The sequence below is a fragment of the Cyprinus carpio genome, chromosome B9, assembly GCF_018340385.1.
Source record: "Cyprinus carpio isolate SPL01 chromosome B9, ASM1834038v1, whole genome shotgun sequence".
Taxonomy (NCBI): Eukaryota; Metazoa; Chordata; class Actinopteri; order Cypriniformes; family Cyprinidae; genus Cyprinus; species Cyprinus carpio.
In genome coordinates, this window is record NC_056605.1 from 8,196,556 (window position 1) to 8,213,166 (window position 16,611).

Consider the following 16,611-nt stretch of genomic DNA (forward strand, 5'->3'; position numbering starts at 1 on the left):
CATTTGAATGCAGGTGATGGCGATTTAGCGGTAATCAGGGAACCGGCTTTACTGACGAAATGCGCGTGAAAATCACAATGCGATATATCGCCCAGCCCTACATTAAAGTGAAAGAACCAACAAGAATGCAAGTAGAGTTTCATGGCTGAACTATGTATATATACATACTAATGTGACGAGCTGACATTCACAGTATTTAGGTCTTTGTTCTTTGTGCATGGGCCGGCAGTCAAGATTTACTGACTCAGCTAAAGCTGCAGATTGAGAGGCATGCTACAAATAATGATTAATGAGAATCTGCTGAAAAAAGCAATTGATTTAAAAATCAATCTTGTGATTTTAAAACTTGATATCAGAACGTTCAAACGAAGATCAAATTTAATCGGAAAATCAATGATTTTGCCCAGCCCTAGCGGCATATCAATGCGGTTGGCATTGGCTGTCAAGAGTCTCAGGTGGTGAGGGGGGAAATGTGGCATGAGCTGCACACTAGGCCTGATTCTGTTTTTTAAAAACACACTGCTGCAACACAATCAGCCACTAACTGCAGATTTGGGAAACAGTTGATCCGGAGGCATGATTTGAGGCTCGTTGGAGAATCTGTTGTGTGGGGCTTCTGTGGGTGTGAGTGGGTTGAAGAGGCACAAGACAATTGGAGGCTATGTGGTTAACCTTTAACAGAGCTAACTGGGACTTTGAACTGGAACTCAAAGAAGCTGATCCAAGTAGTCACAAATACTGGACCAGATCCCTCAATCACATACATATATCACTGTACGCACATGATTTGATTTTGTCCTGGGGACCTAAATTTAATCATGGTATTAGTCACTTTATATTATTCATTAAATATTTTTTATGTAGCAGAATCTGTTGATGCATTTTACCATTGCATAGTATATTCAGCCAAGTCCTTGGAGCTCAAGTTGTATTGTAAGAGGTAATGTGTATAGTAAATATTTTTATGACTTCTTTAAATCTGTCCCTAATGTTCTAGACAAAGATAAACTAAAGGCATTATGCTTTGGCCCAGTGCACTAATTTCTTGGGTTTATTACCCCTCACAGCTCTGAAAGAAAGAATAGTCACTCTGAAAACCTCTCCACATCATGCTGAGGATTATATTTCACGTGCTATGTTTGCATTGTAAGCAATTTAATCACTTTCATCCTAAGTCACCTGCTGAAGTAATCCTCCCAAGCGCCAAATATGCACTTTCTTTTATGCCGCTTTGGTGAGAACACATCTGCCAAGAAAAGTAATGTAAAATGCATAAGCTCAAGGTAGATTTTCTTTCCATTTTTGTCCTACTTTGGTCCTAATTTACACAACAGTCCTGTTAGCCATTTAGATAAGCTGCCTTGTTTTTTCAATTAAAGGAATGGTTCACAGGATGGAAAATGTTGTCAGCATTTACTCCAAAGAAGTGTGACTTTCATTCTTCCGTGGAATACAAAAGGAGATCTTGAAGAATACCTTGATCACTCTCTATAGCATAATAAAAGTGAATGAGGATTGGTGAAGTTTGGTGAATGATTCATTCATGAATTGAACTGATGCAGTTCAAATGAGTGATCCAAACACAGTGATTAACAGCTTATTAGAAGGGAAAAATATAGAGTAGTACAGAACTTGTTCACCTGCAGGTGTATGTTTTCGATGCTTTCATTGCACTGATACGGTACGTTTCGCTGTCTATTCAAATGTAATACAAGTAATTCAATGTCAAGGTCATGGGTTCAATTCCCATGGAATGCATGAACTCATAAATATCAAGTATACTTTGCAATATGCTTTGGATAAAAGTATCTGCCAAATGCATAAAACAAACTATAAATCTTTAAATTCCTAGACATTCCTTGACATTAAAAAATTCAAGAGCTCGAATGGAACTGAATGTTATAATAATCATTCATATATATATATTTGTAAAAAATGGTTCACAATTGTCAACCTTAGTACTTAGGTTGGGAACTTGTTACTGCTGAGACCTTGTTGTGTTTTCCGATTGCCTTTTTGTACTGTAACATCAGTCAGTCTCTAACCCCCAACTCTCTTTTTATCTGTCTGCAGGAGATAAAGATGGCAGTAAAGTGACCACAGTGGTGGCAACCCCTGGACAGGGACCTGACCGGCCGCAGGAGGTCAGCTACACCGACACCAAGGTCATCGGGAATGGCTCTTTTGGCGTGGTCTATCAGGCCAAGCTCTGTGACTCAGGAGAACTGGTGGCCATTAAGAAGGTCCTTCAGGACAAGCGATTTAAGGTAAGACTGAGACATTCATCCCTTCTCGGTCTCTTTACTGAATATAATGCTTTGGAGCTCAAAGCTTTTCATAAGAACAGCTCAGACTCTCTCATCAAAGTTTTTTTTTGTACGTCTGTTCTTTGCTCAGTTCCCTTATTTCTGTTCTTCAGTGTTACTGCTATCCTTTTATCTTTCATCTCTTACATCTGTATAAATTATAACACTTCTCATAAATAAAAACAACTCTAAAATCCATTTTAGCTGAATGCCATACTGATGTGATCATACAGGTGTAATAAGTATAATACTGTTTCCTAACCAGATACAATGCTACAAGTTTCAGCAACAAGCAGTCTGCCCATCCACTCTGAACATTAAACTGCTGCTTGACAAAACACAATAACAGTCATTCAGAAGATATCCAGTGTTCAATATACAGTTATGAGAAGCAGTGTTTTGAATCAAATTTCACAGTTGGTGGGGGAAAAACAGATACCAGGCAATCAACAAAATGTCCTGCAACTTGTCACGCTTTCTTATAAGTTGAACCCACAACCTTGGCATTGGATTGCACAAAAAAACAAAAACAAACAAACAAACATATGGCTGTGAAATTATAATAATAATAATAAATATTAGTATTAATATTAATTAATAACTATTTTAAACAAAATAAATATTACTCTTGTAATATTTCACTGTAAAAGTTTTTGGAATATTTAAGATAAATAATATTATTTTACACTACAGTGCATTTATAGTTAATTTTAAACTTATGGTATTGTTAGCATCATGGTTTACTATTTGAGCTGCTTGAATACATTTTCTGATTAAAATTTTTATTTTATTTTATTTTTTTAGCATCTGTAGTGTAATAAAAGTGTCTTTGTCCATCAAAGTAAAAAACGTTTTTAAGTAAAGGTAATTGTAACATAGGTATTTTTCCAAATCATTTCTTGGTGATGACTCGAGAAAAAAAAAATTAAGCAGTAAACCTAGTTGTCTTTGCTTGCCTGCTACTGAAATTGTTTTGGCCCCTCTAGACCTGAAAGCCCCTAAACACCATATTAGTGACAGTAGTCCTGGAACCAGTGAGTGTAGACTTTTCTGTTTAATCTGGAGTAGAAGCACACTTAAGTAAGAAGGAAGGGGATTTTGTTCTGACAGATGAAAGGCATCATCTCTTTCGTATATTGCTGCAAAAAAGTATGATTGACAGGAGAAGGATGTCACCTTTCCTGTGCAGCGACACATAAATGTTGTGCTGAGAGTGACTGTAATAGCAGATGGTGGTGTAAATCAAATTTAGGTCAATCGTGTCATGAGCGATTTCTGCTAGTGTGAAAAAGTTGACTTCATCTCATTGGGACAGTGACCAGCGTGTATGAGCCATGTCCATCAGAGAGCTGCAGTGCATCCATGTGGCATGTGTAAGACAGAACGAGTCATATATGAAGGACAGTGTGTGTACAGTGACCTGACAGAGATACTGACACACTGGTGTGGGTGTGTGTGTGTGTGTGTGTGTGTTTTGTCTGTGAAGCTGTGCGCCCTTTCCATTAACACTTTGTCGGGTCTTCTAGGGTGATAGTGCTGCTGTCTGTATAGGCAGCATTTTAAGTCATCACTGGCACATTTCCAACAGGAAGGCTGTTCCAAAAGGTACAGGCATGATTATACCTTCTGGGCAAATTAAATGTATTTTGAAGTAAAAGGCCAGTGGGTCACACTTTATTTTAACGAAGGTCTTATGGGTTTGGAACGACATAAGTGTGAGTAATTAATGACAGAATTTTCATTTTTGGGCAGATTAACCCTTTTAAGATTGCATGAAGTGAAAATTGACCCAATTTACTTTGTAAGTGCACATTAAAATGTTAGCGTTTTGTTGTAATCTTTATTAAGATGTGTGCTAAAATCCCACCCGCCTCACAAGTCACATGTTTTCACATGTTTTTTTTCCTCATTCAGTATTCCATTGTACTCAGAAATACGTCACTTAAACATCACTTTCAGTCTCGTTTCAATATGTATATCAGTTCATGTGTATATCCTGTAAAGATAAGGGGATTTAGATCTTTTGTTGAATGCAGTTGAATGCATTTTTAGCACCATTTTAAACTTGGTTTAAATTCAGTATTTGCTTGCGTTCATTGTGTGTAATTATGCGAGTATCATTAAAAAAGGATGTAGACCTAAGTTATTACCTTTTTTTTAATTTCTCATTTAAAAATCTAGTGTTTAATAAAATCAAAATATTTAATAAAATTAAAAACTCAAAATATATTTAAAAAAGATAAAAACAGCAATATTCTAGCTATATTTAGTAAAGAGCCATACAGGTACCTAGTGGTTAAAAATGAAAATTAACTTCTTCTTTTTTTCTGACAACAAAATGACTCTAATTTGCCTCTTTGCATTGGAATTTAAAACCGTTTTCTCAATTTTAACCTTAAATACTACACTAATTGTAATATAAGTAATATAAATATTTAAAGTCATTAATGGACCATAATTATGGCACAAATAGTATTTAGTACCAAAAGATCTCCTCAAAATATTAAATAAATATTATTGAACGAAAATATACAACACTGATTTAACTGAAAAATAGTTAAGCTGTATGGTCACATTATAAGTGAGCAATACCTGAGGGTTTAGAAAACCATAACGTTGCCTTTCCATCACTCTCCAGAATAAAATGATAGTGTAAATGTCATCGACGTAATAATCAATACATAATATGCTTTAATTTTTAACAAAAAATTGCTGCAAATACCTCTATAATGAATCTGTCGTCTATCCTACTCAAACCCATTCAAATGTTCAAATTGTCAATGCCGGTTTGTTTGGAGAGATCCGTGAACCACGTGACCGAGATCAAAGCTTGTCGCAACTCTTGTTTTTGAACTTGTTTTTCAATAGCTCTGGCTTTAACTGAAGCGCTACATTTTACGATTTACGCCACATTAGGTGCGCCAAAACGGTATTTATTGTTCGAATTTAGTATTACAACGTACAAAATTTGAAAGCTGTGATTTTGTTTCATATCGCAAGCAGGGTTGCCAGTTTGGCGTGAGATTTACATGGGCAGAGTGAGAGCGTGAGACCTCATGAGCCTCAAAGCATGTAGAGAAAAGCATTCTTTTCAGTGGAGTTTGCTCCCTCTCTTGCTCGTCCGAGAGAGGATCTGTACGTGTGAAGTGTGTCGGTATCTGTAGGAGTGTTTATCTGTATGACCTTTACCCTGGAACAAACACACATACTGTATATACATGATATTAGCATGCAAGAACAGTCCCAGTATTCATTGTCCCACAAGCTTCTTACTTTGACGTCAGTGGATACGTATATTATTATTTAGTATGTATAAAAAATAAAGAGAACCCTAGATAAGTGTTATATGTATACATCCATATACTGATTTTGTCAGCAGAAGCCAGTAATCAGCACTGCTGCTTTTAGGTTATGCAAATGCTTGTGTGATGTAATAGTGCAGCTGAAGTGATGTAATGGGGGCTTTTCAGAGGAATCGATCATTTTCCATGAAGTGATTGTGTACTTGGCCATGTGCATGAAGCAAAGGTACTGTTTGCTTTCTCCTTACCAATTATAACTATAAATATATACCAGTTCTAACCAATAAACATATTTTTTCTAATTCTAAGCATGATATTTTTCAGCCTTTTGAACAAATTTTGTTCAGTATTCATGTATATTCTGTAAAATAACTTAAAATGGTTTCATTTTAATGAGAAAAACCATCACTTTAAGCTAACAGCCATTGTAAGCAAGAACATTCAGTCTGATAAATGTTTGAGACCAGATTTTCACTAAATTATCTCAAGAAAGAATGAATGTTAAAGTGATAGTTCACCCCAAAATTTAAATTACTCTATGATTTACTCAACCTCTAGCCATCCGAGGTGTATATGACTTTCTTCTTTCAGATAAATACAATCAGAGTTATATTAAAAAATGTTCCGGCTCTTCCAAGCTTTATAATGGCAATGAATGGGTGTTCAGCTTTTGAAGCCCAAAAAAGTGCATCCATCCATCATTAAAAGTGCTCCATATGGCTCTGGGAGTTAATAAAGTCTGAAGCAAAGCGATGTATTTGTGTAATGCGGCCTGATGAGAGTGACTGTATGCAGAGTTGGCAGAGACTAGTGTGTTCACAAATTACCACCCACCATGTGATTGTGATGGAGTTACAGGCTAACAGAGTCTCTCTCTCACACACACACACAAACCCAAGTTTGATTCCACACCCCTCCCTCTGTCCCCGCAGGTTACTTTTCACAACTTCATTGTCAGGATACCAAAACTTCAGCACCCCAGTAATTTCACAATTATTATACTACAGAAAAAAAAACAATCCTTAATGCACAACTTTAATTTTAGAACTTTTTTGTAGTAAATATAATATTAATATAAATTTACAGTTTAATTAGAACGTGCTTTCATATATTTCCTAATCATATACATATTGCTTCAGTTTTCTCAAGTGATTATTAAAGGAAACAATATTGAAGAACTAAAATAAATGAAATAATTATACGAAGCGCTCTTTTTCTTGTCAGTAATACACAGACGCAGGTCAAATAGGCTGCATTTATTCTGTAAGACTAAAGCATTTGTTTCACACAATAATGCTCTTAAACTGTGCATGAATTTATCTGATAAATGCATTGCAAGAGAGAAAAGAGAAAGAACTATAATAAATGCAATATTTTATAATTATTGTGACCAAACATTGATTCAAATAGTGTCATATGTAGCACTCTGTACAGATTCCTTTCATACTAATTGCGAACCATACCAAAGTGACCACTTTAACCCAGAAGTGGACATAGTTTTATCAAACCGCTTCACACCATGCAACCAAACAAACCAAAAAGACATTTAATGTATTTGCCCTGCTATTTTCCAAAGTGACCATGGCCTTGACTAAACAAATCCTCAAAGGCCTTGAAGTTGTATCAGATATGAAGTTTTCATGTATTTAATGCCCTGCCGTCACCTTCTGCTGCTCTCATTGTAAATAGAGGAAGCATCTCTCTCAGACGCACACCGTGTGGGTGGTGCTTTAAATAAAATCGTCGATTAGCCAGTTTCTCTCATGGAAGCTGCCAGATGACTCTGGTTGTTATGGTTACAGGCCATTCCAGTTGCTCTATTTTGGTCTATTATTCTGGTCAGATGTGGGTCAGAAACTAACCAAATCCTCTAAGCGGGGAACTCTCGAGGACTTTATTTGTTGCTGTCTGTGTGTTTTCTTTGAATTGCACTTAACATGTATCAGCCATTATCACAGTTCTGTTTCAGCAGTTTAGTGTTGGAGAAAATGAATGAATAAAATGAGTTTACTTCCAAATGTACTCTGTGCGCAGCTGAAAATATTGTTTGCTTAAATCAAACTGTTTTTGTTTGTGTTTTCTTGCAGAACCGTGAGCTTCAGATCATGAGAAAACTGGACCACTGCAACATTGTGCGTCTGCGTTACTTCTTCTACTCCAGTGGAGATAAGGCAAGTGTATCACTTCATCTTATGTTTTATCTCACTGTGTGTTTTTTGCAGCCGTTTTCAGCACCATTTCTCAGAACTGAGGCGCTGTGAATATACAGTAAATATTCAGTGAACTTGCAATTATTTTGCTGTTGATATAAATTAAGCAACATCATGTTGCAATAATTTACAGTGGTTTTTAATTGGCTATGCATTAGAATGTTCAGAGATATTCCAAAATCAAAACTCCAATTCTGATTTAAACTAACAAAATGCTGTTTAAGTTGGTAAGTTCTATTCAGTTTAAACTGTATTTATTTTTGTAAAAATATGTGTTGATTTATCAGCATGTATGGCTATGTTACTAAATATATACATAAAAATACATAAGAAATATAGATTCATAAATATCAAAACAAACACTACCGTTCAAAAGTTTGGGTTCAGTAAGATTTTTAAATGTTTTGAAAGAAGTCTCAGACAATTATTTGATCAAAAATACAGTAAGAACAGCAATATTGAGAAATATTAGTAAAATAATGTATTTTAAAATGTAATTTATTCTGTGATGCCAAAGCTGCAACATCAATACTCCAGTCTTCAGTGTCACATGATCCTTCAAAAATAATTCTGAGATGCAGATATGCTGCTCAAGAAACATTTCAGATTATTATCAGTGTTGAAAACAGATAAAATATTTTTTGTGGAAACCATGAAACCCTTTTTTCAGGATCCTTTGATCCTTGTTCAAAAGAACATTATTTATTAAAAATATAAATCTGTTAATTATATATTTTTTTCTCTGTGACTTTTAATTAGTTAAATATTGCTGAATAAAAGTATTTTTTTAAGAAATAATAATAATAATAATTGACTCCAAACTTTTTAATGGTAAGGATTATATATTTAATATAATCAATTAGCTTTAAAAAATAAGAAAGAAGGAAAGAAAATCATTAATAATATTAAGAGATTTATTAACTATTTCGCCCATGCCTCTCTGTGTTTGTTAATCTCTAATGGAGTCTAATGGTGTCCAGATGCTGACCTGAGAGAAATCCACTCTGAGAACTTGTGCCCATGTGATTATCTGCTTTATCTGCTAGGCATATAGACCTGATACACTCTGACTGAGATATTAAGACATGCACACACATAAATACTGTCAACGCTGCAGCATGGCCTGACCGCCAACCACACATCTACCTCTCTGTCTTTCTTGGTCTCGATTTTATCACATATACCCTCTCGACCTCTCGCCCACACGCTGTGACTTTGCAAAAATGCCTGACCACCGTTTTTTTCTTCTCTGAGAAACACGCTTTCGAAATTTCAGTAGCTGGTTTCCGCTCACACACACCCGGCCCCTCTGTAACCCAGAATCACAGAGCACTAGGGTAAAGGCTGACAGGGAGTGCATGGAGAACAGGTCTATAAAAAAAAAAAAAAAAAAGGCTGAACAGGAGAGAAGAGAGAGAGAGATGAAGAATGGTGCAGACAGACGGCCGTGTCTATGATGCTAATGATATGGCAACAGTCCACTCACTGAGAACAAACCCTTGACATTTGACCATTTATTAAAGGTGAAGGGTATCATTTTTTATTGTTAAATGCTTTCTCTTTTCTGAGCTTAAAGGTGAAGTGTGTAATTTCTGTGCCACTAGCTGTGCTGAAATTCTGTGTTTTATCAAATGCATCGTTAGCCAACCCTAGCATTCAGTTGCTGCTGTGTTCACATTGCACGATAGATCGACGTCAGGAGGTTATACACAGCGTTGACTCACAATAGGAAGAATCGCGACATCTCTGTCTGATCCGCAAACTATGTTTCATAACAAAACGCATGCAAGAAGTGATAAGGAAATAACGCAAGATCACTCTGATATTGTGGTCTATAAGTCCTCCCCGAACAAACAATAACAAATATTACATAAAAAACAACACAGCCTACTTCTGCTGGGAAGATTTTATATACACAAACCTACTTGAAAGTGAAACCAACGTTTTGCACCTTTTATAATGAGCTTGTCTACAAAAACTCATTATTGCAATAAATCTTTTGTCCTTTATAGAAGAATATGATTTACAGGAAACACCCTAGCCTCCTTTTATGTTTAATTTATATATATATATATATATATATATATATATATATATATATATATATATATTTCTTCATGCACCTGTTCTGTATATCAAAATTTTTAATGCAAAACTGTACTGATATTGCCACGTTGTTTGTACATGGCTAATTGCTTAATAATAATAATAATAAAAACAAAAAAGTCCTTCCCGAATTTCCTGCTGCCCTGTATCTTGCTCTCTTATTGGCTGTAGGTCATCGCCGATGTATGTTTGAGCCTGAACTCATTTCACACAGGATTTTGGATCTCAGACAGCTCGCCAAATATTTCACGGGCGTTGGCGACACATCTGCGATTCTCTCAAATCGCGTCTTTCAGAGGACAAAATTGCAGCATGTGGTTATAATAAAGAAAACATTATCATTTGTTGGTGTGGACACTAATAAAGTCATCATTCTTAGTGTAAACAAACTTTACAAAGCATCTACACCAGACAAAACTGAAGCAATGCAGCTAAATCACTGCCATGGTGATCAATAAAAGCTGTATATGCTGCACAGCACAGTCTCCACCAGTGACACATTTCTACCATCACAGCGCCCAGCAGTCAGTCTGTAGACTGGTTAGCTTCTCCCTATACTGTAATTTTAGCAGCTGCTCTGTGTTTTTTGTCTAGTGTAAACCACCATGAAATCAGAGCCCAGAGCATCTCATGGAGGAGATAAAACACAAAGATAGAGAGAGGAAGATGACGTAGGCCTGGAGAGAGAGAAAGAGATTAAAATCAGGCTTGAAAAAAGAAGATGAGGTGGCGTCATGTCTGGACGTGGTCTGCTCTCTCTCCAAACAACTTCCACTTCTGCTAAGTGGCACGATTAGTAGAAGTGTTGTTGTACAATGTGGACAGTACTCAGCTCTGGAGCCTGACTTCAGACCCCTTCAGATGACTCTCACTACAGTCACAGGCTCCGTTCCAAAACATAGTGAGCAGACTTGCTGTTCAGACTACACACTGTAGGCTTTGAAAGCAGCATCCTTAGTGAATTAGCACCTCATTTGCAGGGTCTGACAGTTTGCTTGTTGTCACACCTGCCAAAGTCAGTCATAAGTAAGACCATTACAGCTTATCTAGCAGGATTTTTTATTAATAATATATTTTTGTCTCAATGACAATGAGATTATATAATAATAATAATAATAATAAACTTTATTTTATATAGCGCCTTTAAAAGCACTCAAAGCACTTCACATAAAAAATTAAATTAAAAGATACACATAACAGAGCAGGCAGTAAAAACTAATCAAACAAAAATACAAAAAATTAAATAAAATAGAAAGCCAATATAATAACAAACAAAGTAATCACATGAATCACATAAAAGCTATCCTAAAATAGTATGTTTTAAGGGACGATTTAAAAACACTAAGGGATTCTGCATTCCTAATCTCAGAGGGAAGGGAATTCCACAACTTAGGAGCCAAAGAAGAGAAAACCCGATCACCCATAGATTTTAGCCGTGTTGTTTGGACAGTTAAAAGACCAGCTTCAGAAGAGCGTAGAGCACGTGTAGGAGTGTAGGGAGTTAAAAGCTCACACAAATATTGAGGGGCCCAAATTATTCAAGGCCTTATAAGTGAGCATGAAAATTTTAAAATCAATACGAAAACTAACAGGAAGCCAGTGCAATTTTTCCAGGATAGGTGTGATGTGCTCCCTCGCACTGGTCCTAGCCAGAATTCTAGCAGCTGAATTTTGTACCAACTGTAATTTACTTAGGGTAGCTTTAGAAACTCCAGCCAGCAATGCATTACAATAATCAATGCGTGAAAAAAACAAAGTGTTGATTAACATTTCAGCCACAGAGAAAGTCAACATGGGACGTAATTTGGCAATGTTTCTGAGATTAAAAAAAAAATGCTTTGACTGTGTTACGAACATGATGGTCAAATGTTAAATTGGGTTTAAATATCACCCCCAGATTTTTTAGTTTAGTTTGGAATTGTAAAGCAGAGCCATCCACACTTAAGGTTATGGACTCTGCTTTACGCAACTGATGAGGGGAACCAATAAGCATCACTTCAGTCTCGTCACTGTTTAGACAAAGAAAATTTTCAGACATCCATTTTTTAATCTCAGTAAAACATTGAGAAAGAAGAGACACAGGCATATTGACACCAGGTTTTGAATGTATATAGATCTGAGTGTCATCTGCATAAAAGTGAAAGTTAAGACCAAGAGTTCTTAAAAGTTGGCCAAATGGAAAAATATAAATACTAAAAAGTAAAGGGCCCAAAACTGATCCCTGAGCTGTGTTCTCCTTGCAAGATGTATTATTAGTGAAAAAGTCCTTCCCTTGTAAATACGAAGTGTATAATTGTGCTTAATGTGCACTTGTGTACTTGAAAACTTTAAAGTCTATTTTAAGAAAAAAAAACTGTACTTGCAGATAATATAATATTAATGAAATAAAAAGTTACTTAAATGTGCTTAGAGTTCACTTTCAAGTGTTTCTTGACACACTTAAGTACACTTTTGCATACTTTGTGATAATGTCAATTTAAATGTACATTAAAGTACATTTCAAACATTGTTTAATAAACTTTTGTCATGCTATAAGGAAATAGACTTACTTTGGTGTGTTGACTAACATGCTAAAGCATATGTGAAGTACTTATATAATTTGAACTTTAGTGTGCTATTTATAAATGTAAAGTTAATATATTTTAAATGTACTAAATTGCAGCTTCATCATTACAAATAATTAGAAATATTTTTAAACTCAAGTTTAAGTTTAAACCTTCAAGTTTACACAGAAATGATTTTAAAGTACTGTATATATTAGTTTACTATAAATGCTTGTCAGTACATTTGAACCCTAATTCAGAAATTTCTTGTAAAGATGCACTTACGTCCTATTTAACTGGCACAAAAAAAGAAAGAAATTAACTCTAAATTTAATTGTATTTAATATAAATTTTAAACGTAATACATTTTCATTTGCATAGTTGCACTTAACATGTAACTGAGTGTCTGAAAATATTACATTGTTCAAACCTAAGTTTATTCTTTTAAAGTATTTTTTTTTTCTGTAATAAGTACTATTTTTAAAAGTTTGCTGAAGTGAAGTTCTGGAGAGAAAATACACTTCCTAGATAAACCTCATATTATACAATATGATAGTGACCGTTTTTTAATATAATATAGATGGTTTGAATTTGAAACCATTTTAAATGGGATTTTTACTCACATGTTTACTCACATTTGCCAAATATTTTGGACTGTGCAGAAATGACTTGAAATTGAGTGATCAGAAACGATGCATCAAACAAATGATCATGTGAGACGTTTAAGAAATTAATCAGTTTTATGAAATTCTGTAACAAACATGAACAACAAAAATATTTGGTAAAAGTCAAATTTTTATTAAATGTAATTAATTTTTTTGAAATGTCAACATTTATCTCAGTTTATGTACCATATTAACATGCATTTTGAAAAAAAAGAATGCATCTCAGAAGGCAACATTTGTGCCTTTATGTCTGGAGTGCTTTATGTCTGTTGTATGCTTTAAAATGCCGCCTACATAGCAGGTCACTAGGTTTTCAAATGGAAATGTGTGTGTGTGGTATTAGTGTGTATATGTTACCATGTTCAGCTGATTGAGCTGGAGACTTTGAGCTTAACCGACAGAACATATTAAAACCACCTATTTATGAATGGTGTTACAGAGTCTTCAGAGAGGTACTGACACATGAGGAGATTGCTGGGCCTTGACAACCACCCGCCGTTGTTACCCGTGATCTCTCTGCCATACTTAGTGCCCGCTGATTTTTCCTCACAGTGGAGCCACACAAGACCGGCACGGATGAGTCAAAAAATACATCTACATAGACGACTCAGACAAAAATAGGAAGAGAGAGAGTGTTAGAGAGAGAGGGGCTCCTGAATATGATACATGGACTTCTGTATTTCTGTGAAATAAATAGATTTATTCGCGAACTACAGTTATGAAAATTTTAGCATTTCTTCGAACTTGCTGTCTGAAAGATTTTTTTTTCTGATAATCACAGAGGATGCATTGAATTGATTAAAAGACATTTATAGTAAAGACATTTATAATATTACAAAAAATTCAATTTAAATAAATCATCTTTGTTATTTGCATTTATTAAAGAATTCTGACAAAAGTATCAGTTTCCACTAAAATAAGCAGCACAAATGTATTCAACATTGAATGTATCTTCAGCAGCAAATCAGCATCTTAGAATGATTTCTGAAGGATCATGTGACACTGAAGACTGGACTAATGATGCTGAAAATTCAGCTTTGCATCACAGAAATAAATTAGGCCTACATTTTAAAATATAATCAAATAGAAAAATGTTATTTTAAATTGTAATAATATTTCAAAGTAGTGTTTTTTGTTGTATTTGTATTCAATTAAATGCAGCCTTGGTGAACATAAGACACTGATTTTCATGACATTTTTTGACCCTGGACCTCAAAAACTTTCATAAGGGTAAATTTTTCGAAATTGAGATCTATATATCATCTGATTGATGTATGGTTTGTTAGGACAGGACAATATTTGGCTGAGATGCAACTATTTGAAAATCTGTAATCTCTCTCTTCCTATTTTTGTGCAAAAAATATTGAGAAAATCACATTTAAAGTTGTCCAAATGAAGACCCTAGCAATGTATATTACTAATCAGAAATTAAGTTTTGATATTTTTACGGTAGGAAATTTACAAAATATCTTCATGGAACATGATCTTTACTTAATATCCTGATTTTTGGCATAAAAGAAAAATCGAACATTTTGACCCATACAATGTATTTTTGGCTACTGCTACAAATATAAATATTTGTGGTCCAGGGTTACATTTGTTTGTGGTTTGATTCTTGAACAAATTACTCCTATGAACATGTATTCAATCAGACGAAGCTGTCTTGATTTCCTGTTTACTGAATTTTCGGGTTTGATCAGTCTAATGAACCAATTGGTGAGAAAAGGTAATAAAAATAGCTATAGAATAAGTTAACAATAATAGCACTGTTTAGTAGGTATGTTTAGTCTTTACAACTCACTTCTTAAGGACTAAAAGAAGCGTTAGTTGACTCACTAAGGAAACAGAATCGTTAAGTGGAATCAGATTCAGATCCAGAATAATTTCTTTTCATTCCAAAAAGGCGACTCTGTTTTCCAAACCGCTCTGGAGTTTCACTAGACGCACTAGAATTTATCTTCAGTTAGAATTTATCTTCAGTTTTACTAGTTTTACTGGAATTTTACACCCTGAGGTTAGTGCAGATAGCGTCACCTCCCTGTGCGTTTGGCTCTGACAGGAGCTGTTTGTGGAAGAGACTGTAATAGCAGGGCCTGGGGACAGATGAGTCTCTACCTGTGGCTCCCTCACTGAGTCATGTGGCCACAGAGCAGCAGCCAATCACATGGCTCTGTAATCTGATGGGAGCATCTCAGGAGCCAGTCGCCTCAGAGCCTCTCCGATCGGCTGTAATTGAGGAAGTGATGCTGTTGCTGTAGTGAGGTGGAGAGTGAGTCATCGCTACGACCAATTTTAGCTGCACAGCACAGTCAGGGGTTGGTTTGGGGTTTTTTTCCCCCACATTTTTTTTTTTTTTTTTTTTTTTTGAAAATCAAACATCTGTTTTTAGAGACTACTTATCAATCAGAGTCAGAGCGGAGAAAGAAAAACGACTCGGTTTGAGAGAAACAGTGGCACTGACAGATTCGTGAACAACAGCAATCACTGAACAGTTTGTTGCTTATAACTTGTATAAGTATATATACTTATATTTTATTTATTTATTGATACTTGTAATTATTTTTCAGATTTAATGCAGATTTTGATAAAGGAATAGTTTACAAAAACTAAAGCTTGTCATCATTTACTCACCCTCGTGTTGCTCCAAACATTATTTTCATGCTGTCGTGAAACACAAAACAAACACGAACACAAAAAAGGCAAGCTAGAATGAGTACAATGACCAAATCACGGTACTTTTATGATTTATTTTTCATTTATTCAACAAAATTAAAAAGTTATATGCATAAAACCAGAAAGATTATGTCAGAAATGTAGTTTTTGGGTGAAATAATCCCTTTATATTATGTATCTTTCTTTATATCTTTTATATTTGGATATCTTATTCTTATATTTAAGTATCTTGACAAGTGTAGGAGTTGGTTGGTTTGACTCAAGTAAATGAGCTCAAGAATGTCAGATCCAGCAGAAATAGACTCTCTCACAGCTGAACTTGTGGAGGAAGGAAGAAGGGCATAATAGACAGGATGTGACATCAGACGTGGGGTAAGAGTGGCCCTGTAGGCCACCCTATTGAACTCTTCCTTTTCTTTACTTGTTCAGGAGGATATGACTTCAATGTCTGAGTGTGTATGTTATGTAAAGATGATGGGCACATTCATCGCTCGCTTTCAGGCACGGTTCCACACAATGCATGACAGTCAACGTCCACAATGACATCATGCCAGAGAATTGGCTGTTTTTGTGTCGCAGCTTTTTTTTTACGGTTCGCAAGCTGGTTGTTCAGTCATGGAGATATATGGAGGGATGGGGCATATGGGACATTTTTAGTGTAGGCATTGACTCAGAGTCATTATCCTTTTTCATACCGAGCTGGTTTTATATATAGATTCACTGAAGTTATATACGTATGTGCTGTAAAGCCTGACACTTTTAACTGTGTGACTTAAAGTATTTGCTTTCTTGTTCTCTGTCCACAG

The 16,611-nt window shown here is 35.2% G+C and overlaps 1 protein-coding gene across 2 annotated transcripts in view; it reads left to right on the forward strand.

The window, feature by feature from the left end:
* gsk3ba (glycogen synthase kinase 3 beta, genome duplicate a) overlaps window positions 1-16,611 on the forward strand; it is a 54,868-nt gene that overhangs the window by 23,644 nt on the left and 14,613 nt on the right. For both annotated transcript variants that reach the window (XM_042730859.1, XM_042730860.1), the window contains exons 2-3: window positions 2,074-2,267; window positions 7,696-7,779. In XM_042730859.1, coding sequence (XP_042586793.1) covers window positions 2,074-2,267; window positions 7,696-7,779 — 278 coding nt within the window. The remainder of the gene's footprint in view (window positions 1-2,073; window positions 2,268-7,695; window positions 7,780-16,611) is intronic.